Source organism: Gracilinanus agilis, chromosome 3 (assembly GCF_016433145.1).
Source record: "Gracilinanus agilis isolate LMUSP501 chromosome 3, AgileGrace, whole genome shotgun sequence".
Lineage (NCBI taxonomy): Eukaryota > Metazoa > Chordata > Mammalia > Didelphimorphia > Didelphidae > Gracilinanus > Gracilinanus agilis.
Window position 1 is genome coordinate 150138583 of NC_058132.1, and position 25491 is coordinate 150164073.

Below are 25491 nucleotides of genomic sequence, written 5' to 3' on the forward strand. Positions count from 1 at the left end.
TGTTCAAAAGGGCAGGAAAAAGGGAGAGGAAAGTCAGCTGGGAGTATATCCTAGATAGAGGACTTGAAATCCTAAAAGAAAGGAAAACAGAGGGAATAAGGAGCTGGGTTCCCTTCCCCAGAGGGGTAGAGAAGGGAAGTTATTGCAGTCATCTTGTATCACAGTACTGGGGTCAACAGTGGGATTTGGGTTGTCTACACAAAGGCGTTTCCAAGATGAGCTATTTGTACAGGCAGGAGAACTAGGTAAGCAGGCACATGACAATGATTTGAAATACAACCAGAAGGTGTCTTTCTCCTCACAAATCCTTTGCTTCTCAACTAACCCTTAAAATTTCAACATTAAAATTAATTTCTTTGGTCTAGAGAGGAGGACAGGTATTTATTAAGCAACTACCCTGTATCAGGCCCTGTGCTTTACAAATATTATTTCATGTGTCAACTGTGATAGACTTAGCGATGATTGGCAATATAATGCTATCCACTTCCAGAGAAAGAACCGTAGGAAGTCAGAATGTAGATGAAAGCATATGATTTTTCAATTGTTTATTTGGGTTAATATTTTGGGGTTTGGGTTTTATAAGATTATTCACTTACAAAAGTGAACAATATGGAAATATGTTATACATGGTAATACATGTATGATCCAGATCAAATTGCTTGCCAACCACTGGGAGGGGAAAGGAAAAGGAGGAAGATAAGTTCAATCATATAACTTGGGAAAACTTATGTGGAAATTTGTTATAACATGTAACTGGAAAAAAAAGTCTCAGAGGGCGGCTGGGTAGTTCAGTGGAGTGAGAGTCAGGCCTAGAGACAGGAGATCCTAGGTTCAAACCCAGCCTCAGCCACTTCCCAGCTGTGTGACCCTGGGCAAGTCACTTGACCCCCATTGCCCACCCTTACCAACCTTCCACCTATGAGACAATACACCGAAGTACAAGGGTTTAAAAAAAAAAGTCTCAGAGCTCCAAATATTATTTCATTTAATCTTCATTTGAGGATTTGCCTTCTTTTAAAATGTCAATACCATTCTGAGGGATTTATGGAAAAGAACGCTACCCACATTCAGAGGAAGGACTACAGGAGTGGAAACAGAAGAAAAACAACTGCTTGAACACATGGGTTGAGGCGGACATGATTGGGGATGTAGACTCGAAAGTACCACACTAATGCAACTACCAACAATTTGGAAATAGGTCTTGATCAATGACACATGTTAAAACCAGTGGAAATATGCATTAGCCATGGGTGGGGAACTGGGGGGGGGGTGAAGGGGAAAGTAAGAGCATGAATTATGTAACCATGTTAACTTTTCTAAAAAATAAATATTAATAAATGTTTAAAAAAAATAAAATGTCAATACCAGAGGCAGCTGGGTGGCTCATTGGATTGAGAGCCAGGCCTAGAGATGGGAAGTCCTAGGTTCAAATCTGGTCTCAGACACTTCCCAGCTGTATGACCCTGGGCAAGTCACTTGACCCCCATTGCCTACCCTTACCATTCTTTTGCCTTGGAGCCAATACACAGTATTGACTCCAAGACAGAAGGTAAGGATTTAAAAAAAAAATGCCAATACCCTGGAAGGAGTAATAAAAAAACTCATTCACCATAAGGTTCTAGAAAAATAATTATTTTCATAGAACTTAGAGAAGGAAGAGATCTTTTAAAAATTATTTGTGATATACTTTAATTATTTGATTATCACATTTGATTGTCACAGTAATTCTGAGAGAGATAATTTTATTATCTTCATTTTACTAAGGATTGGTCCATAATAATATATTCCAAGAATCACAGATCTAGAACAGGAATGAAATTCAAAGTTCATTTAGTCTACTTCTCTCATTTTACATGTGAAAAAACTGAGACCCAGGGAAGTTAAGGGAGTAGTAGTCCAGAGTCACACAGATAGGGAGTGACAGGGGTAGAATTTGAACCTAAATCTTATTTCATAGCCTGTTATCTTTCTACTTTCCTATGCTGCCACCTAAAAGTTAGTGCCTGAAGCAGGACTTGATTCCTGATCTTCTTGATTCCAGGCCCATTACACTATCCACTGAGTAAACCATACCACTTCATTATTCATTTAGATGGATATACTTCCTTTACTCCTAAGCCCCTTTATTTCTTACACATACCAAACATTAATCTTAAGATTCTACTTTGACTAATACAATCTTTCCTTAAAAATTTTCTCAATATTATATTAGTGCCTTTTATATTTATACCAGTCATTCCCAATACACAGTCTCTAGAGCAGTGATTCCCAAAGTGGGCACCACCGCCCCCTGGTGGGTGCTGCAGTGATCCAGGGAAGCCGTGATGGCCACAGGTGCATTTATCTTTCCTATTAATTGCTATTAAAATTAAAAAAAAATTAATTTCCAGGGGGCTAAGTAATATTTTTTCTGGAAAAAAAAAGATCAAAAAAGTTCAGGAACCACTGCTCTAGAGGAAACCCTTTTTTTGTATCAAAGAAAAATAAAAAATTAAGAAAAACAGCTACATAACAATAATATCTGAAAACATGGAACATTTTCTCCTAGTTGTTCCTTACATCTCTGCTATGAGGAAAGAAGTATATTTCAATATAGAACACTTCTGTTTTTTAGAGTTCTAATATAACCTTTTCTCCCTGAGGGAGCGATCTTAATGCCTATCTAGTCCAATGTGACATCATGCAGCTGATGAAAGTAAGGCTTAGAAAGGGGCTGTGATTTGCACAAGATCACATCTGTAATGAATGGCAGAATTAAGGATTCAAACCAGGAGATCCAATGTCAAGTCCAGTAATCTTTCCCCTACACCACAGTCAGAATCTTGAATTCTTGAGAAAAGGGGAAAGAGTTGCTTGAAATGCTCAGCATTTGGGAGAGAAGATTCTGGAAGGGATGTGACAGAACCAGAAAACGAAGGTAGAAACCACTGAACCTTTCTCACAGTTTCATTCATAGTTAATTGAAACAGTGAGTTTTGCTGGTCTGGATATGGATGGATTCTCTGTTTTGCTATTTTCTGGTCTCTCACAGTGCTGTAGGCTGGTTTGCTAGGGGTGAACATTTCCTGTCATAGGCTCTGGCTGCCATCGCTCATGAACAAGCTGTTCGAGCTGGAATATTCGCTATTCCATGAGCTCAGCCTTTGACTTTTTGTGTTGGCCATTTGACTGTCCCTTGCAACCCAGAATGCTCTTTTCCCTTTGTTCTGCCTTATGAGACCCCTTTCTTCAAGCCTTTGCTCCAGTGCCTACAAGGTCTTCCTCAATTTCCCCAGTTGTTAGTATTACTTATCTATTCACCCTACCGAATTTACTCTGCATATATGTTTATGTATACATTTACCTTGCACTTATGATTATATATACTAACCATTCCTTCAGCCTAGTAGGCACTTATAGATGATTATTGTTATTGTTGGTGTTTTTATTGTTAATTAGGGGGCATGGTGGATGGTCCAGAGTCAGGAAGACCTGGGTTCAGATACATGGCCTCAGACATTTACTAGCTGTGTGGTCATGGGCAAGTTACTTATCCTTACTCAGCCTCAGTTTCCTTATCTGTAAAATGAAAATACTAATAGCACTTACCTCCCAGGACCGTTGTGAGGAGAATAATGAGGTAATCCTTACATGCACTTTGCAAACCTTAAAGCACCATATAAATGCTAGTAATTATGATTTATTTTGTTGTTTTTCTTTCTGTCTTCATCTGGGGACATGGTCACCATCTTCATGTTTCTCAACTTGAAATCTGGACACCCCAAGTTTACCCCTGCCCTTTGAGAAGCCCCAGCACACCTGTTTTGTGCTGAACTATAGACCTTAAAGTGTTTGGGGATCCCAGTTTGGGTGAGATTAGTAGATACAGTCATTTTTTTAATTTTAAAATTTTCATTTAATTAATTTAGAACATTTTTTCCATGGTTATAGGATTCATGTTCCATCCATCCCCTCCTCCCACACCCTCTCATAGCTGACGCACAATTCCACTGAGTGTTACATGTGTCATTGTAGTGGATATAGTCAAAATGTTGAGTGCCTTTATTTTAGAAGCTTTCATTCATTCATTCATTCATTCATTCATTCATTCATCTATTTATTTGTTTGCGGCGCGCCCATTTATTTATTTGTTAATTATATTTTTATTTTGAATATTTTCCCATAGTTACATGTTTCATGTTCTTTCCCTCTCCCCAACCCGCCCTCCCCCCAAACCCTCCCTTAGCCTATTTTAGAAGCTTTTAGAAGCATCTCCCATTGTATTAAAGTCCCCTCTCAGGAAGCCCAGCTCTTAGTTTGGCCCTTTCCTTTGTAATTGTTATAGCTGATGCTCCCTGATACCCCCGGGGCTGGCTGCAGACCTCTTCTGCCGTCTGCCGTCTGCTAGCCGTTTGTCTAGGCTTGCTTGCTGTAACAAGTTCTCCAGAAGGCATAAAAGTTCCCCCAATTCTATTGTTCCTCAGAGGATAATCTAGCGCGGTTATCGTCTCAGAGATACTGGTGGCGGCGGAATGGTGGACACTATCTCTCTCCAGATTCAAGACTCGTTTTTTCTGACTATTTTAATAGTTTTGTGTTTTTTCCAAGTTAAAACCCAGAGATCTTCATTTCTGAAAACAAATCGGGTCAAGATAGAGGATAATTGTTCCGACTGTCCTCCCGGTCGCTACTATAGGTCAGTTAATTTTAGTCATATATTTTTTTTTAATGCAAAGTTTCAAAGTATTTTCTTTAATGCAAAGTCTTTTCCAGCAGAACATAAAGGTAACAATCTTGAAAAAAAATAGCAAAAAAATCTTGCAAAAAAGAAAAAAAAGCTAGAAAGAGAGCAGGCTCTGCGGTCAAGACACCAGCTCAGAAGGAGTCGTTTTATGCCTCAACAGTGGTGGAGTTGTTAATTCGAGGGCAAATGAGGACATACCCCAGTGAATTGGGCCCTGAAAGAAATCCGGCGAGGTCTGGAGAAAGATCATAATAAATAAGGTTAAAAATAGGATACCCGAGCTACTCAGGGCAGCAGTCTGGATCTTTGGTTTCACTAAAAAGCTTCAGGTGAGGAAAATCCCTCTGATCAATGTTGCAATTGTAGGTCGGTTTTATAGACTTTATTGCCCGCAGTATTATATCATAATTAGATTGTAATTAGATTGTAAAATCCCTGGGGGGTCAGAAGAGGTTAAGTAACTTGTGCTGGATCATAAAGGCAGTATGTGTCGGAGAGGCACCAGAAATCCGAGTTACTGCGATTCCAGGGGTTGCCTGAGAATATTGCTACTGTTCTTTGGGAACATACATACTTTTTTGTCATACTCCCCCCCCCCCACATACATATTTATAGATTTTCCCTTAGCCTATGTGCTATACACTCAATACATTTTTGTTGAATGAATGCTGGGAAACGATAAAAGGACAGAGAATATACCATTTCTCTATTTTACGCCAAATTCAGTTATTATTCATTGTTGCCAATAATATGTTTACAGTGGAAATATATCGGGAAAGCAGTTGTTCTGACATGTTTCTGGCTCATGTAAATGCTGGAATGTCTGGGCACTCCATGGGAGTTCTAGCCCTCAAATTCAGGGGCAACCAGGGTGAACATGTCCTCAAAATTTCCCCGAAGGCAATCTTGTGCAAATTAAAATCTAGGAAACAAATGACCTGGTTAGGATTAGGGAGTGCCCCTTACTATCCCCTGTTCTCCAGATGTTTGCTCTCTCTGCTGTCTACTGAATATCCTGGAATCTTCCCTACATTATAGTCACAGGGTGCCCATGAAAAGGGGTAAATTAGAAGAAGAGGGGAGAAAAGGGAAGCACACACAAACACAAACACACACACAGAATATCGGAATCCAGGTTTAATTCTGACATTTCATGAGCTCAGCCTTTGAGAAATTTAGATAAATTCAGTTGATATGCAATTAGAGTCCTTTGATCATTGTAACATATATTTGTGCACTTCTGAATAACCACAGTCCTTGGGAAAAACCCGTTTTATAGACAAAGCTCTGAATATGATGAAAAACACCTGACTACAACTAAAGGGTCCATTCCCCAGGGCATTAACAAAACCAAGAGGGAAAAAAAAAGTCCCGTTCTGGAAAAAACCAGTATCCCCCATGAGAGCCGACTTCTGTCACCTTAATGCAACCCTAGGCTCCACCTCAGTACACATTAAAGATTTATCGGGAAACCTATGGACCAAGGGGTCACAGTCAATCAGAGGCGAGGGGATGGGGGATAAAGAATAAGGGGATGGGATGGGACAGGCCAGGAGTCTGCCAGAGAACTAGTTTGAAGCAGAAGAAATCGTGGAAAGAACACAAGGTTACAAAAGGACAAAGACAGGGGAATGGAGTTTGTGTCAAGGAATTCAAAAACACTAAGACCAACTGGCTGTACTGGTTTAGCTGAGACCAAAGCAGAACAGTGCAATTTCACACAGGAAGACTTCAACTGGTGAGGTATTAAACAGGGGGTTTAAAAAAAAACCCCAACCCTTACCTTCTGTCTTAGAATTGATTCCAGAGTGCTAAGAGCTAGGCAATTGGAGTTGTGTCTTTGCTGGGGTCAGTCACACAGATAGGAAGTGTCTGAGGCACATTTGAACCCAGGATCTTTTATCTCCAAGGACTGGTGCCCTATCCATGGAGCCACCTTTCTGCTCCTAAACAGGAGAATCTTGTGGCAAGGAATAGGTCCTCCCTCTGTGGATAGTCAATGTTTTCTTTCACTGTCTCTTATTTCTCTTGCTCTCCTTTATTCTCATTGAAATGAAAAAATGCTTCATAACTGGATTTGAAAAAACCCAAAGCTGAAATTCATAGGTTTGAGAGCTGAAAGGGACCTTATTTAAGGTTATCTCATCCAGGCCCCACATCCTATTGCCTATCCAGTGAAGGGCAAACTATGCCCTGTGGGGCCAGATGTGGCCCCCAGAAATGTTCTATCTGGCCAAACGGGACATTATTCCTAATCTGACAAATACAATGAGTAGGATACAATACAAGGAAACTTTGAGAGAGTTGCCTTAGAAACAGACTGACAGATGAGCATTTCCTTTGGCCCCCTCTTTAAAAAGTTTGCCCATCACTGGCCTATACTCATCAGAGTTTAAGATACAAATGAGCAGAACAATAGCAGAATTACTCAAGATGAATGCTGCTTTAGATTTGTAAATATTGTGAGTGAAAAGTACCTATTCCTCTCTCTGTAGCCATTTTCAGCATAGGAATACATGGACTTTTTAAAATTAAAAACTTCTTGTTTGGCACCCTGGGTATTTGCCTTACCTTTTTTTTTTTTTTTTTTGAAACTTGTTTATAAAGCTTGTTGACTTTTTTTCCTACTTCAGCAATTCTCATATCTTCTCAGCCATGTTTTCTTTCTTCTTTCCGTTTTGGGTTTACATTCTTCCCTTTATCATTTAAAAAGATATAGAAAGGAAGGGGAAGCTAGGTGGCTCAGTGGATTGAGAGCTAGGTCTAGAGAAGAAAAGACCTGGGGTTCAAATCTGGCCTTAGATATTTCTTAGTTGTGTGACCCTGGGCAAGTCACTTGACCCCCATTACCTAGCCCTTACCACTCTTCTGCCTTGGAACTAATACAGAGTATTCATTCTAAGATGGAAGGTTAAAAAAAAAAGATATAGAAAGTCAAGGCATCAACATCTGGGTGCTCTTTTGACTTTGTATGTGTAAACTGTTGCTCAGAGAAACTCTCTCAAATGAAAGTTACTTTATGTTATTTGTGTAGTTAAAAACTGTGTTCATATGCCCATGGATACGCCTAAACCCAGGTATGCTCAGGACTTTTAAAATCCAGCATGATTATAATACCATTGAGCTTTCCTTTGTTCACAGAAACCTTCTTCCAGAAGACAGGCTAGGCTCAGGACAGCCAGTGCCTTTGAGTGTCACCCCTACCCAAAATGGTAATCTTTAAACAAACCTAGTTGTTATCCCAGGACATTTTAATTACACATGGAGTTGGCACCTGACTTTTCTAGCTACGACAAACGGATTTAGATTTTCTTTGCTTCCTTCTTTCTAAAATGCATCTCCTTCTTTATAGGCCAACTAATTCCCATTACAAATTTCCAAGTTATGAGGTCAAGATATGGTTCCTTGGTTAACCAGGTATATACCTGGTAATCTTTAATCCATTTAGTTCGCAAATAAGTATTTAATTCAATTCATCAAGAAATTAGTAAACACTTTCCCTGTACTAGACACTCTGCTAGGAGCTAGGGGTATAAAGACAAAAATGAAGTCTTTGCCCTCAAAGAGTTTATGTTCCACTGGGGGAACCAGGTGTACAGAGATAAGAAATATAAACTAATCATTTCAGGGTGGAAAAGCTAACAATTATGAGGATAAGGAAAGGATCAGCATAGGAGTTAGTACTGGCACTGAACTTTCACTATGCAGGAAGTGGGAGATAGATAGACTAGACTGGCTTGTTTGGATTGAAAAGTGCAAGAGTAAAAATAGTAAGAAAAATGTCTTAAAATATGTGAAATCTAGATTTTGAAGGATTTTAAATGCCAAAAGAGGAGTTTCTATTTTATTCCAGAGTCAAGAGGGAGGTACTGTAGCTTTGTTCCTCTCTGGGATCCATTCCTAATTCTTCTGATTTCCTCAGCCAGGTCACAGTAGCCTCCTCTTACTTCACTCTGTCCCTGGCTTTCTCACACTAGAAGTATACTTCATCTCCGTGGCTGTTTTTTCCCAAAGCCATCATCTCAAGGAAAGTACTCAGGCCAGCCATGGCTTCATTCCTTTCTGGGTTCCAAATCCTACCCATATCTCCCTGAGCATCCTCTTTCCCTACTATCAAACTTGCTTTTCAGCTTCCTTGTGTGTGTTGTCTTTTCCCATCAGAATTTAAGCCTTTTGAAGGTAAGGACTGCCTTTCTTGTACTTTTATTCCCAGCATTCCACAGTGTCTGGAATGTAGTAAGTGCTTCTTTACTTGGCTTGAGTAAGGGGATTGATAATAGTCAAATCTAAGTCTGAGGAATATTAGTTTAACAGCTTACAAGGAGGATGGATGGGAAAGGGGAGAAACTATGAGAGAGACCAATTAGGAGCCTAATATAATAGTTGAGGAGAGATTTAATAAGGACCTGAACTGGGTAGTAGCCATGTGAGAAAAGAGAAAGGACAGATGAGAAGGGATTGTGAAAGTAGAATCAACAAAGAAATAGCAACCAATTGGATTTCGGGGATGTGGGAGAGAGAATATCAAACTGACTCTGAGGCTGTCAACCTGGGTGAATTAAAGGATGGTGGGGTTGGGATATGTCAAGATATTAAGTTTGAGCCTTGAGTTTAAAATGTTTATGGAATATGGAGGTAGAGCTAACTAAAAGACATCTAATAATATGGAACTGCTGCTTAGAAGGATGAGAGCTGGATATAGTGATTTGGTAGTTATATGTAGAGATTGACTTTATAAAGATGACTAATGAAATTCTAGAGAGAAAGGAGGGTCCAGGACAGAGTCCTCAGTTATCCTGCAAATTAATGCAGGATATAGATATTGATCCATTAAAAGAGAATAAGTAAGGGGACAGCTGGGTAGCTCAGTGGATTGAGTCAGGTCTAGAAAGGGGAGGTCCTAGGTTCAAATTTAACCTCAGACACTTCCTAGCTGTGTGACTCTGGGAAAGTCACTTAACCCCCATTGCCTACCCCTTACCATTCTTCTGCATTGATACATAGTATTGATTAAGGTGGAAGGTAAGGGTTTCAAAAAAAAAGAGAGAGAGAGAGAGAAAGAGAGAAAGAGAGAGAGAGAGACTAAGGATTAGTCAATGAGGTAGAGGAGAATAAGAAGAAAACAGTTCCAGAAAAACCCAGGAAATAGGGAGTATTTAGGAATGAGGAAAGTAGGAAATTAGCACCCAGCTGTCAGGCTGTCTCTAAAGACCTGAGAGTTCCATAATGGAATGGAGCCAGGTTTTGAAAGAGAGTGGGTGGTTTGGCCAAGCTGAAAAGAGGAGGTATTGGCTGTGTGTGGTCCAGCTTTGCCAGGTATCCCAGGAGCTGATAGAGTGGGATTTTGGATTTCACTTAGAAGATTTTTCAAGCAACTATCTTGGCCTCGGTTGAAGACAGGTCTAGATTATCTGTTGGTGGACAGCAGATTTATCTACCTTACTCCCTAGAGCAGTTTGGATTGACTGGCTGTATATTGAACTTGTTCCTGGTTCCTAGGACATCTATGATCATCTTGAAGCACCGTGAACCAGTGCAGTGAGAAGCCCACCTCCCCAGCCCCTCTTATTCTAGTTAGAGGTATAGCTTAGTTTAGACCTTAGTTTAGTTAAATCATTAGGGCTATTCCATAGAATATAAAACCCCTCTCTTCCACTTCCCTCATTTAATACCAATAAACCCAGTTTGTTTGTACTTCCTGTCTCCTCTAAGCCATAAAGACCCCACATCTTGAAGTTACCCACTTCACTGGCTTTCCCTGGTTGATATATTGTCAGTTAGCTGACCAACTGTCATTCCCAAACCTCACATCCCCATTTGGTTTCCCTATGTTTACCTGTCAGTTCTTCCCTTGTGAGGTGTGGGAGTGTCCCCAGTTTGTCTGGCATCTAGTTATTCCCCTATTCCCAGTATTTTCTTTTTCAGCAGGGATGGTCAACAGAATCAAAAGTTTCGGAAGGCTCAAGGACAGGGATTGAGAAAAGGCCAATTGACTTGGTAATTAGAGGTCTTTAATGATCTTGGTGATAACAGCCTCAATTGAGTTGTAGGTCCAGAAGCCAGTTGTAACAGGTTGAGAATTGTGTGGGAGTTGGAAAAATAGAGGCAATGAGTCTAGATTTTTTTTTTTTTACAAGAGTCTGGCTCTAAAAAAGAGATGTAAATGATATGTTGAGAGGATAAAAAAGACAAATTTTTTTGAGGCTCAGGAAGATTTGAGCATGTTTATAGGCAGTAATGAAGAAAGAGAGAATGAATGCTAGAAGAAAGAAGGATCAAAGGGTCAGTCTTTTAGAAGAGAAAGGAGGATTAACGGCACCAGTAGAGGTGTGATTTGTTCTAGAAATAGGGCTACTGCTTCCTTATGGCATAAGAGGAGAGATGTGGGGATCACATTGAGAAGATTCAAAGGGTTAGCAGAGAGGAGAAGAGGGAACTCAAGATGGATAGTTTTAGTTTTATCAGTTGTGAAGAGTGAATCAAACTTTCTTCATCTATCAATCAGCAATTTTTGAGTTAATCAAAAACTTAAACACCTCTGCTTAACATTAAGTAAGAGAGTTCACAAGTCACTTACTAAAGTGGGTGACAACTCCAGAGGCCACTGACCACCCCCTGGGCAATGCTAAGTAAATTGATAGACTGCAATTGGTTCCCGTAAAGTGGAGAAAGGGACAGGAAGTGATGTGGAAAAAGGACAATAAAAAGTCCTGAACTTCCTGTTCAGGGGGCTTCTCCTGGTGACTTGGCTTTTGGAGGTGGCTTTGGACTTGACCTTCAGCTTAGACCTTGACTTTGGCTCTTGGACTGCTCCTGGATCTTCTCCTTTGGACTTCATCTTGGGTGAGTGAGTAGCTGGCCTTCCTTTCCTGGCTTCTGGAGAGATTAGTTCTGGAGAGCCTTCCTTTCCTGGAGGAAGTTGTGTTGCTGGAACCCTTGCATAAGACACTACCAGGTCCTCTGGCTGAGAGTTAACAAGCCCTGCTGGGGCCGAGTTAGACACTGGAGCAACATTTAGTGTGATAGGCTAGACATTTTCTCTACCCTCCTCTTACATTTCTCTACTTTAACTCTTTCCACCTCTTTGTAAGTAAAAGCTACTAAAGGTCATTTTGACTTGAGCTATAATATTTTAAATTGGAGATCACAACATTACTTTAGAATTCTCATATTTAGTCAAACCCTAAATTTAATTTCTTACATGGTGAAGTATGAGATGAGGGGAGTTTACTCTCATGGATGGGGTGGTATTTATTATCTGAAAAAAAAAAGAGGTTTGGAATAGAAGCTATGGGGATGACAGCTAATCAAGGAGGAGTAGGATCTCTGTTCAGTGATGAGACCATATTAATTTGTAGTGGACATGCTCAATGTCGTTTTGTGACACCCTCTTTTGGTATTCAGTTCTATTTTTTACATCTAAGACCTGGTGTGGAAATTAAAGTTGTATGAATCACATGCTATCTATATTCTCTATTTTTAAACTGTACTATAAACTCCTAATATATAATTTAATAAACCAAACAAATCAAATGCAAAGATAACTACGAGACTTGCATTTACAATATTTTTAGCCATCTCCTTAGCCAGGGATCCTACACAAAAAAACCAGCAGTTTGCCAGGCCACATCACTTCCAGGGTTAAGAATTTTCTCTTTTACTCAAATGAATGATCTATGAGACTAATGGTTTAAATTAAAATAAGCATTAGCATATATAATCTAAGCATATAAGTATAAAATAAATTGAAAGAGAAAGGTCTTCTTAGCCTACATCTAGATATGGTCTTTGGGGTTGCAATATACCATGCCATTATATGGTAAACTTCCTGACCCTTATTCCCTGAGGACTCCATCCAAGAGTCTAAAAAGGCTTTAAATAACAGTTATGGGATAAAGGATGGGTTAAATAACAGGGTATGTTGCTTTTAAAGGAAAAATTCAAATCAGAGCTTCTTTTTAGGTTATATCATGTTTGGATTAGGCTCATTATTCAGTGACTTGAAATCCTAGATGGGATTATGGGAAATACTTTCCATAGTCTATTTCTGATCCTTATAATGAGGTCCTAGAAATTTCAATCTTAGGGACACTTCCAGTCTAATTTGGAAAAAGTCAGACTTTTCTGATTAAACTCTAATCCAATCATGTCCTACTTCAAGTTTTTCCATTTCAACTAAAAAAATTAAGTTGTCTATCCGTTTTCTCTCACTCTGCAACCTCATTCCCACCACATACTTTTAAAGAAAATGTAAATGAGGAAAAGTTTTAAAGCAGAGGAGGGAGGGATAATGAAATGTTGAGTCACCCAAATACATACATATTGGTATCTTTTTCCTTCTGTTACCCCTACTGCAGGAAGAAGTCTAGATTGTGTCTAGGAGAGGTTCTTAACCTTAACTTTCTCTCTTGTCATGACCCACTTTGACAGTCTAGTGAAGCATTTTTTTTTTAACATTTTTAAACCCTTAACTTCTGTGTATTGGCTCATTGGTGGAAGAGTGGTAAGGGTGGGCAATGGGGGTCAAGTGACTTGCCCAGGGTCACACAGCTGGGAAGTGTCTGAGGTCGGATTTGAATCCAGGACCTCCCGTCTCTAGGCTTGGCTCTCAATCCACTGAGCTACCCAGATGCCCCCTAGTGAAGCATTCTAAGAAGAATGTTTTTAAGTGAATTAAAATAAAATGGAGGGCAACTGGGTGGCTCAGTGGATTGAGAGCCAAGTCTAGGGACAAGAGGTCCTAGGATTCAAATCTGCCCTCAGACATGTCCCAGCTGTGTGACCCTGGGCAAGTCACTTAACCCCCATTGCCTAGCCCTTACTGCTCTTCTGCCTTAGAACCAATACACAGTATTGATTCTAAGATGGAAGGTAAGGTGTTTTTTTTTTTTTAAGTATAGATATAAGAGAAATCAATTAAATTGAGATATTTATAAAAAATATTTTAAAAAGAGTTTATAGACTCTAGGTAAGAACCTTTGGTCTATAGTCTTCTTTTTGGAGTCCATGGTCATCATAGGGTACACAAAGGCCACAGAAGACAGAGGAGGAATAAGGGCTAGAAATGATGCCCCCAAAAGGGGATTTTTACAGCTTTAGGGTATTGACAGCAGATTCAGAATACTTTAAAAAAGTCAATGTATATCTTTCCAGCTTTTGTTCCAAATTCCAACACCTTCTAATTCTTACAGAAAATTTTCTTTAATTGTAATTATAACAATAATAGGTAGTTTTTATATATACTGTTTGGAGGTTTGGATAGTGCTGTGCATTTTATCTCTTGATTTTCATAGCAATCTTGTGAAATAGGACTATCACCTCAATTTTACAAGTGAGTAAATTAAGACCAAGAAAAGTTAAGACATTGCTCAGAGCAATAGTTAAGTGTCTGCTAAGTAAGTGTGTGAGGCAGGATTCAATTTCCAGGCTTCCTGAGTCTGGGCTCAGTGTTCTGCCTACTGAACTACCCTGCTACCTCAAGTTTTCAGCTACTTTCTTATCAGAAGTAGAGCACCTTCCCAGGGATTCTAAGAACAACACAATCACAACCTTATTTTATAAAATATCCTTTACTTTAAAATGTGGCCTCTCTACTAGGCCAGTCTACTAGGGTTTTGTGCTTCACACAATCATGCCCAGGTTGAATTCATAAAACTCAACAGTCTCAAACCCAGTGCAATTGCATGCTTTACAACAGAATTAAACATTGAGGAAAATTATGTACAGATTCCACAGGTCCTTTTTCTTCTCTACCTTTTTTGAAATTTATACATTTTAAACAAATAAGAGGTACACAGAACAAGGTGCAGAAGAAAAATCGCTTACACAAAAAGGCTAATCTCATTTTTACAGTGCGATAACTGAGAATCTTTCATACGTATTTCTTCTTTCTGGCAAGTCGATTTTGATGATGCCCATATTGCACAAGAGACTTCCCAGTGCCGGTGACTGGAGAACACTGAACATCACCAGGGAGAAATTAAGAAGTCTTGGGAGCCAATAGCAATTTCAGTAATACATGTTCTTATCCCACCAGCCTGTAGGGGGGAGAAAGAGAGTTAATAAGAAATATGGAACCCAGGGGAGATGTAAAAAGATAAATGCTCAGTAAACCTCAGCAGTCTCCTAAATATGGATCCCAATCCTTCTTTGACGTTACTTACTTCCTGGATACTGCCTGATAAGGAGTTTTCGGAGCTCATCATATAGCCAGATGATAATGGCATATGGTACTGCCACAAACCAGTATTGAACTCTGTAAATAGAATGGAGCCAAATTCAAGAGTCAAAATGTGTCAGAAGATAACAACCAGCTTCTCCGGTAAATAATGGTGGGGTTATTAATTTTATTGGATATAAAAAAGCAGGGAAGGCTTTTTCTAAACTGGCCAAAATCAGCTCTTTTCTTTTAAGGCACAATATAAAGTAAAGGATACTCAAAGATAAGGATTCACAGTGTGCTTTTTCCTTCAGATCTTTCCAAAGGGAATTTGGATTTGAATTTGTTCTCATTTACTTCAATGGCTTGACCAGACTTGACTATTTTTCCAGAAGAAGATATATGGTCTTTAATCCTTGCCATTCATTTCTGACCCAGACACCTTGATAGTAGCCCAGCCTGGTCCCCTAACTTAAGACTCTACTCTAAATGGAGGCTAATGCTTTCCTTTCCCAGAGTAGGGTAGATAACTCACCGAAGTGTAGTGAAATTCAGAGCTGTAATAGTTCCAAAGCCGTAGGAGAGGATTAGTGCTATGATAACTTGAGATGCGATCCCTACCCAGATCACTTTATTTCTGAAAGAAATATAAACATGAATAGATTTTTTAATTTAGTTGGCCATTCTTCCTCTCTTCCTACTTTCTTTATTAATTTAGAGGTTACCACCAATTTCCCAGTCTCCCAGACTCTCAATTTAGGAATAATTCTGCACTCTTCACTATCTTCTATCCCTCATATCCAATCAGTTCCCAAGGCTTATTGATTTCACCTTTGTGACATTTCCTGTCCAAATTTCCTGCTCTCTTGGACACTGCCCTTTGTAGACCCATATCACCTTATGCCTTGCCTATTATAATAACCTACTAGTGTGTCTCCCTGCAACAAGTTTCTCATTCTTTTCATTCCTCTTCCACTCAGGTCCCCAAATGATCTTAAAGTGTTGGTCAGAACACACCAACCCCTTCTCCCCTATTCAATAAACTCCAGTGGTTCCCTATCACATCCAGGACCAAGTATAAAATCCCATTTGGCATTCAAAGCCCTTTTCAGTATTCTTATACCTTTACACCAGCCCCCTCCCCAAAATCCTGGCTTCCTTGCTGTTCTTTATACAAGATACCCCATCTCCCCACTCTGGGTATTTTCACTGTTTGTCCTCCAGGCTGGTAATGTCCTCCCTTTTTATCTTTGCTTCCTGGTTTCCTTGGTTTCTTCACATCTCAGCAAAAATCCCATTTTCTACAGGAAATCTTTCCCAGTCTCTCAATTTTAATGCCTTTCCTTTGTTGATAATCTCCAATTTATCCTGTACGTTTTTCATTTGTATATAGTTGTTTGCAAGCTGTTGCCCCTATTAGATTGTGAATTCAGATTGAGGGTAGGAATGCCTTTTTGCTTTTCTTTCTGCCCTAGTAATTAGTGTAGTGCCAGCACTTGGTAGGGCACTTAAGGTTTACTGACCGACTGATGTCCATCAAGCTAATGTGATCCGTGAGGTAATATCAGAAGATCTTTTTACCATGGTAGGTATCATAACATTAATCTCTTTGATAAGCCAACAGAACTTCACCTTCTTTACATCATAAGTCTCTGATATATAGTATAGTGGATACCTGAAGAGACCTTGCTGGAAAATAGAGTTTCTCCGAGTCTTTCTGATGATTAAATCGGCTATTTGCTGGACTGTGATTGCAGCAAAGAAAGCAGTATATCCAGTCCATTCCAAGTATTTCCTCTGATATCTTGTCTGCAAATGATTGGGAAGAAAGAAAGCTGTGAGACCAGCAGGGAAAGCTTTTGGGAATGTTTATGGAAATTTCATAAGAGCTTATATTGTATTATATTATACAGATGGTGTGTAATCATCTGGTTACTCAGTTATTCAAAAAGAGTAGCGCTGAGTAGGAAAAAAAGGATGATGTCATTTATTCTACTTATCCCCATGTCGGGGACCTTGCAGCTTAGTTATTCTTTTGCATGTGTTACAAAGCTAATGTCTGTCAGCTCTGTTGTTGTTGAGTCAACTCTTTGTGACCCTGTGGACCAGAGCATATCAATACTGTCCATAGGGTTTTTGGGCAAAGATACTGAAGTAGTTTGCTATTTTCTTCTCTGGTGGATTAAGGCAAACAGAGGCTAAGTAACTTACCCACAGTAAGTATCTGAGGTCAGATTTGAACTCAGGTCTTCCTAACTCTAGGCCTAGCATTCTATCTATTGAATCACCTAGCTGCCTCTTGCAAACTATTATCAAAGGCAAAGAGAAGTCCTGATAAACATCAAAGCTTTTCAAATATCTTGCACCTCTCTTTTGGTTATTTCCATTCTGGAAAATTATTTCCAGTTCCAGTAGGCATACAATTCTACCCAATTTATGCTCGTTGACTTCTTTGAACTACAGATAACTCTAAGGATCTAGAGCTGGGTAACATTTCTTTCTCATGATGAAATATATTCTCTAAGGTGCAGTCTTCAATCAGAAATCAAGCTTCCCTCCAAAGGACTTTTATCTCATTGCTGTTTTTTAAGTAATAAAATTTGTTTTTAATAAAACACAGACATATCTATTTCAATAGTAACTAGCACTTATTTAGCATTTAAAATTTTATCTCATTTGGTAACATTATTATTTCCATTTTACAGATGAGAAAACTGAGGCGCAAAGAAGTTAAGTGATTTGCCCATGGTAACCCAGCTAGCAAGTGTTGCAGAGGGAATTTGATTTTAGGTCTTCCTGACTCTAAGCCGACAGCTCTAGCCACCCCCAAACTCCCTAAAACAGTTAATGAGGTAGTAACTAACACTATCCACTATATTTAATCTGAGATCTAGTGTGGTTTAAATATATTCTTCATTTCCGTAGTTGGAGTCAGTGCATATATTTCTATTCTATCATTTTTTTGTTTTGTATTTTTTTTTATGTTTTTTGGGAAAGCATATTTTATTTATACTTTTCCCCTTATTAGTCACTTCCCAGTAACTGTTTCACTCTACCACTCCTAGTTTGTAATAAAGAAAAACAACCAAAAGGAGAAAAACCAGTATATTGACCATATGTCCTTTCCCTACCTATTGTTCACTACCTCTCAGTCAAGAAGAAACATTGCATGATCAAAGACCATGACCAGGAGCTTTCACCCTTTTCATCTCCAGAACTTGTGTTATGAGTGTATCCTTTTATCTTCCCTGTCAGCTTTCTTCTAGTTCTAGAATCATGATCAAATCAGCTCTACCATTGTTCTTGGATGTTTGTGTCAGGTTACTTCCTTACAGCCTTATATCTGGGACAGGGAAAGTTTCAAAGCGTCTTTTCCTGGGTTATGAGCTACTGGGTTAGGATTTGCTCCCCAGAACTCTAAATCCCAGCTTCCCATGTTCCCTCTCACGTTAGGAAGGATATCATTTTTCTGTAGTTCTGCCCTCTTGCTCTCTTTCCCCCTGATCACGGTTTGTGGAGGAGGGGATTTATGCCAAGCAGGAGAATCTACACATGTGGGTTTACTTTTTGTTAGATAATTACATTTGAGCTTCTATTTCTTTTAGTTTATTTTCTTTCTACCTCAAGTGATTATTAATAAATTTTATAAAATATAATACTTGGAGTTATTGGATATTAATTTAAATTTTAACACTACCAAAATGCCTTCCAGTATTTTCGCCCAGCAATAGCATGTATGATCTTTGAGGGCAAGGGTTTGACTTTTGTATGTCTATAGAAAATGTTTTTCATTCATTGAATTTGTATTTCATGCTCTGACCGTGTCTGGGGCACAGTAATTAATAAATGCTTATTGATTTTTTCTTTCACTCATTGGTTCTAATCAAGTAGTCTTAAGAAGGCAGTCCAGAAGATGACATTTCAGGATCAATCAGGTCAAACACACAATAGAATAGAGAATAAATGGGATTAGAACTTTGATCTCTCTTACCCATTCTTGTCCATAGCTGTCTTCAAGATCATTTAGAGAGTCATCTTCCCAATATGACCGTAAGAAAATGAGGTCAGTAGGTCTGAATCCTTGTTCTGCATAGACGGTGAAGTAGGTAAGGAACGCTCCCAAAGATTGCAGGATTCCTATGGACATATGAGAATAAATTAAGAATTGAGGAACACTGATGAGTTCAGGTCCCTACTCACTAAAAAAAAAATTTCCAATGGTCCCTACTCATTAAAAAAAAATTCTAAACTCATTAGGGGATGGGGGACTTAAGGGGAAAGGCTTTTGGTGCCAAAATGACAAACGAGAAAGACCTCAGCATACCAATGTGTAGATAAGAGTACAAAGCCAGCTGCTGATTCACCAATCTGTCCTTCTTCTTATTGCGTGGCTTCCGGTTCATGATATCACTTTCGGCTTTCTCATAGGCTAAGGCAATGGAAGGAATCTGTGGAAGGGAAAGAAGATGGTGAAACCCAGTTACTGCCCTGTAGCTAGAACACAGAACATATACAGTTAATATTTGGACAGAAAATAGAATAGAGATCATAAATGAATCCTAAGGCTCTGGAAACAGCTTGTCCAGGAAACTTTCAAGCCTTCAAGCGACAAAGAGTCATCTATTATTAGTGTCAAAACAAACAGATTTCTAACCATGTCACAACGTTTGAGCAACCCAGTATATTATTCCCTGTAGAGAAGAAAGGGAGGAAGACTGGCAAGGGCAGTTTCCCTTGCTTTGTTCCTATTTTGCTCTCTATTATCAACTATCTATTATCTACAATGAACCTAGATTCATGTATTCCAAAGCCACATGAGTAATTTACCTTCAATAATGTTGCTTATTCTTCAACCAGTCTCTAATTATTATCTGTTGTGAATTTAGAGAACCTAGGGCTAAATCCTGCTCAGGCCTTAGAATGTCAACTTGGTGTATCCTTGTGTGAATCATTAAGGCTTCAGTTTCCTGATCTATAAAATGAAAATGTTGAACTGGATGATCTCTAACCTCTTAGTTTTAGACCTATGATCCTATGAATTAATTTGGTTGATTCTAGATGCAAAGATAATCAAAGGAAGTATATGGACCTATTTTCATCATTTTATCTTCAGAATGGAAGACTATTGAAAATGTGAATAATGCCATCTTTCCTGCTGAGGCCATTTATCATTCCATTCATTAGGTTCCACTCTACATACCTTTAGCTAGTGTTTCATCTTTTTGAAGTAGGGAAGATTCAGTTGAACTGTCATATGTAAAGGTAGTATTTTCCTCTTAGGAGTTTTAAGAGCTCTTTGAGAATACTATAACTATCTTTTATTCAATTAAGAGAGCCTTGGAATAGTTAGGATGGAATAGCCTAGGAATAGTAAGAATGCATCTTACCATGTTTCCTGGGCCTCTTAAACATGTCTGGGCCCATAAGCATTGGGCAGACTGTTTTGGTAACATGGTCCTTGATCATTATGCCAATTCAGGGATAAGGAATCTGAGATAAAGGACCGTACACTTTTTTTGAGTGTCAGATAAATGGAATGGTTTGGAAAGTTCAGTTTAGGAGAGAGTTGATTTTTATTACCAGTCTCTTTTGAGAAGTTATTTAAGTCTCTTCAGAGGAGAGGATAGAAGAGAAAATGGTCCCCAAAGCTTATGATACCTGGTACTGTATTTTATTCCCTGATACCCCAGAGATCTACTTACAATATCAGTGCCCAAGTCGATGAACAAGATGGTGACAGTACCGATGGGCAGGGGGACCCCAGCAGTAATGAAGACCAGGAAAGGACAAAGCTCGGCAATGTTTTTGGTCAGGGTAAAAGCAATGGTTTTCTTCAAATTATCAAAGATTAGGCGACCTATGATGAGAATTTTACTTTAGAAAAATTGCCTTTGATCCACAAAGTTAAATCAGCTCTCTGTGAAGGTTTTTTTGTAAGCTGTCTTTTGAATGGAAGGGACTACTTACCTTCCTCTACACCTGTCACAATAGAGGCAAAGTTATCATCTAGTAAGACCATGTCTGCTGCATTTTTTGCTGCATCAGAACCTGCAATTCCCATGGCAATCCCAATATCGGCCTTCTTCAGGGCTGGGGAATCATTAACACCATCCCCAGTCACTGCAACAACAGCATTCTAGAAAAACACAGTGGGACAATTGTTTCTCTTGACTCTTAAATGCCCAGAGAAAGAACTGATAAATATAATAAGTAAGACATAGCTTTACATACATATATCTTTTTGTCAAATGATGGTTTCTCTAATTGGAGGAGAGATGGATGGAGGGAGTTAACTGGGTATTTTAATGTAATAAACAAATAAATAAAAATTTCTTTAATGAAAAACAAACCCCCCCAAAACAGTGGGATTCAAAACTTTAAATTTAGAAACATCAAGAAGTAGACAAATGTCTAGAGTACTGATAGAAATAATAGCCTCTTTCTTCTCCTAAAGTTAGGATGACCCTAGGTTTTACAAGAGTCTTTTGTGAGGAAAGGGGTGTTTTTCCATATGAAATAAGATCTCACTAATACTCTTAAAAAACAAACAAACAGGGGGCAGCTGGGTAGCTCAGTGGAGTGGGAGTCAGGCCTAGAGACAGGAGGTCCTAGGTTCAAAAAAACCCGGCCTAAGCCACTTCCCAGCTGTGTGACCCTGGGCAAGTCACTTGACCCCCATTGCCCACCCTTACCAATCTGCCACCTATGAGACAATGCACCGAAGTGCAAGGGTTTAAAAAAACAAACAAACAAACAACCTTACTTTCTTTCTTAGAATCAATACTATATATTGTTTCTAAGGCAGAAGAGTGGTAAGGGTTAGGCAATGGGTTAAGTCACTTGCCCAGAGTCACACAGCTAGGATGTGTCTGAGGCCAGATTTGAACCCAGGACTTCCCATCTCTAGGCCGGGCTCTCAATCCACTGAGCCACCTCACTGCCCCCTACCAATATCCTTTTAAACTAATACATATGATAAAGTGGTAGAGAACAGAGATGGACATCTCTAGCTTTAGTGATAAAATACTGAGCACAGGTTCTTAATTTTCCCTTAGTTGTCTCTGTATCTAAGCCCAGATAAATGGATTCATTCCAAATAGGATTCATACATTAGAGAATAACCATTAGATAGGCCATCATCTTCTTCAACAATGAAAACTTGTTCAGTCCAAGCAATGGTATAGAAATGTAATGGTCTATACCAGTGATGGCGAACCTTTTGGAGACCGAATGCCCAAGCTGCACCCTCACACTGCACATGAGCCCTCCTTACCCCAGTCAGGGATGGGAGGAAGTCCTCCCATTGTGCTGATGGGCAGAGGGGAGAGTGATGGAAGAAATGTTCTTTGGCGCATGTGGAGACGGGGAAGGAAACAGTCCCCCTCTGGCAAGCTCTGGCATGTGTGCCATAGTTCACCAACATGGGTCTATGCTATCGCGTTGTAAGAAATAATCAAAGAGACCATTTTGGAGAAAGCTAGGAAAACATGTATGAGCTGAGGCAGAGCAAAGAAAGCAAAACCAATATAATTTCTATAATAACAACATCATAAAGATAAAAGACTTTGAAAGACTCAGTCAACATAATGATCAACCACTATTCCAATAGACTAATGATGAAGCATGCTCCCCACCTGAGAAGTGGAGTACATGAGACAGAATGAAACATATTTTTGAACGTGACCAATGAGGGAATTTGCTTTGTTTGAACATGTATGTTTATTACAAAAATCTAGTTTTTAACTTTTGACTCCTTTTTTCACTAATGAAGAGGATAGGGGAAGGACAATTTGGGTGGGGGAAGGAAGAGAAATAGTTTTTTGTGAATTGAAAAATTAAATGTATTTACAAAGTTAAGGATAGGAGGATATACTTGATGTCAAAATAGAATCTAGAGGGCTTTCTTTTTCTTGAAGCTAAACATACGCTCTAGGAGCTAGATGATTGATTCATTGGCAAGAGTGTTGGGCCTGGAAATAAGAAGACTTCTGTTCAAATATAGCCTCAGATTATTGCTGGCTTTGTGACCCTGGGCAAGTCACTTAATACCCATTTCCTTCATAGTATTGTTGAGGTAGGGGAGACAACCTGTCCAAATGAGGATGAAAATTAGAGAACAACCCTAATTCACAGGGTTGTGGTGAGGATCGAATGAAATAATATTTATCAAGTCTTAGCACCATGCCTAGTACATAGAAAGCACTATGTAAATGCTAATTGTGATTATTAGTTTTTTTTCCTTTGTATTTCCAAAGCTTGGCACAGGGCCTAGAACACAGTAAATGCTTAATGAATGCTTGCAGAATTGAATTTAATTTCCTGGAAAGAAGCAGCCATTTATTTTTCTGAGGCTTGTGAAGAAACCTTAGCTATGTTTTAAGAATGAGGTTTATATTATAACACAGCCTCTTTTCATACAAAATTTCTGTCTGAATCTGACTTGGACTCATCTGGATGTTTGTCAATGAATCAGTCAATAAATATTTGAAAAGGGGGCAGCTGGGGAGCTCAGTGGATTGAGAGCCAGGCCTAGAGATGGGAGGTCCTAAGTTCAAATCTGGCCTCAGCCACTTCCTAGCTGTGTGACCCTGGGCAAGTCACTTGACCCCCATTGCCTACCCTTACCACTCTTCCACCTAGGAGCCAATACACAGAAGTTGTGTGTGACAGGAACCTTGCTAAGTGTGGCCTCCCTGATCACTTACCTGTCTCTGACAGCCTTCCACAATAATCAACTTCTGTTGGGGAGACGTTCTTGCAAAGACAATTTCAGTGTGGTTAATGAGGATCTCATCCAACTGCTCTTGGCTCATCTCCTTCAGCTCCATTCCATTTACCACAGCTGCCTTTGCCTCCCTAGAAGGGCCAAAGAAATGCCCAGTTAGCTAAAAGGACAGCTCTCAGGATGAGGGAGTGTTCTGCATTGAGAAATCCAGTCCATAACAATACTGTGAAGGTGGCTAGTCTCTTACTTCTTCACTAATGTACCCAACTACTGCAAAATAGAGAAGCCTAGCTCAATAATTATCTCTAATCAGTGTCATTTCCTTTCAAGATGAGGAAATAGAGGCTAGCGGGGAGACTCATATTGGATCCCTTGCAATGACTACTTCCAAGTCCCTTCCTTCCACAGGGGACCCCAAAAGGGCTGACAGTGAGATGCGCCTGGAAATGAGAATGTCTGGCTGCTCCCTGTGACTAGAATACCTGTCCCTAGAATTGTCCCTTTCCTATTCATTCTTTAAATCCCAATGTAACATCTTGCTCCTTTAATGAAGTCTTCCTGACTTCTTAGCTAAAGGCAACTATTTCCCTTCTTGGAAGGAATATACTCCTAGTGTATTGCTTATGTGGTTATATATTATTTTATATTCAATTCAACAAATGTTTAAGTCTTAATTATATGTAAGGTAGTATGCTTGGCACTGATGATACAAAGGCAAAGGTACAAGAACATAGGCAACTAGGGAGAACAAGAAAGGATTCACAGAGGATCTGAGAGAAATCTTGAGCCAAATTATAGGTGATGAATGAGTTCATTTTAGGTAGGGGAGACAACCTGCCCAAAGTGGTTCTTAACCCTTTTTGTGTCACGTCTGGGGAAGCCTGTGGGACAAGCTAAATGATGCAGAGGATAAAATTCAGGCTTGGAGTCAAGAAGGCTCATCTTCCTGAGTTCAGATCTGATCTCAGACACTTACTAGCTGTGTAATCCTGGACAAGTTACTTCAGTTCTATTTGCCTCAGTTTCCTCATCTGTACCACTGATGTATCTTTTGCCAAGAAAATCTCAAATGAGGTTATGAAGAATTGGAACAACAAAGTTCATGGACCCTTTCTCAGAATAATAGTTTTAAATGCATAAAAGAAATTGATCACAAAGAAAATCAGTTATATTGAAATATATCTATTAAATTAAAAAAATACACGATCTCCAGATAAAGAATACCTTTTTGATTTTAATATGGACTTAATATTGGATAAAAAAGGATCGCTATTAGTAACTTCCCTGAGCTCTTAAGTGGAAAAGTAATTTTGCTTTGTGTATATGTATGTGTTTATAAATAAACAACCCCTCAGCAGTAGCCTAAGAGGTTAAAGGCCCCAAAGTCATGAGCCCCAAAATGCTGGAGCTCTTTGGAAGCAAAGGGAGGCTCACTAACAGTTCTATTACCACTGCTCTTACCTTTTGTTAACCTGTTCCACAGGAATATTAAGACGTTTTGCTATGTCTTCCACCGTCTCACTATTGGCTGAAATGATGCCCACACTTTTGGCAATAGCCTTAGCTGTGATTGGATGATCACCTGTCACCATGATGACCTGAAGTGGACAAGAAACATATAACCAATGAGAAGGGGGTCCAGTAAAAGCAAAGGGAAAAGTGAGCATTACTGCTCTTTTCTGAATCAAGAGCTAATAGGCTATAATCAATGCTAAAGAGAGATTTGCCCTTGGGGGAAGGAGGGGGAGATTTAGTTGTGAATGTGTATTTTTCCTTCCCCAGGAAAAGATGAAGACCTCAATACATTTCCCATCTATTTGCTTGTCCCATTGTTCCTTGATTCTTTTCCTTCTTCATATGGGGAAAACTTTTATATTTAGTACA

The 25491-nt window shown here is 39.2% G+C and overlaps 1 protein-coding gene across 1 annotated transcript in view; it reads right to left on the reverse strand.

The window, feature by feature from the left end:
* Positions 1-14276: 14276 nt before the first annotated feature.
* The window catches only part of LOC123238901 (potassium-transporting ATPase alpha chain 2-like), a 32207-nt gene continuing 20992 nt past the window's right edge, over positions 14277-25491 (reverse strand). Inside the window, exons 14-23 of the mRNA XM_044666151.1 lie at positions 25069-25205; positions 23588-23738; positions 20850-21018; positions 20585-20739; positions 19207-19330; positions 18874-19019; positions 16558-16691; positions 15418-15519; positions 14887-14978; positions 14277-14760 (exon numbers count right to left, since the gene is read on the reverse strand). Of these exons, the coding sequence (XP_044522086.1) occupies positions 14732-14760; positions 14887-14978; positions 15418-15519; positions 16558-16691; positions 18874-19019; positions 19207-19330; positions 20585-20739; positions 20850-21018; positions 23588-23738; positions 25069-25205 (1239 nt within the window). The 3' untranslated portion in view covers positions 14277-14731. The remainder of the gene's footprint in view (positions 14761-14886; positions 14979-15417; positions 15520-16557; positions 16692-18873; positions 19020-19206; positions 19331-20584; positions 20740-20849; positions 21019-23587; positions 23739-25068; positions 25206-25491) is intronic.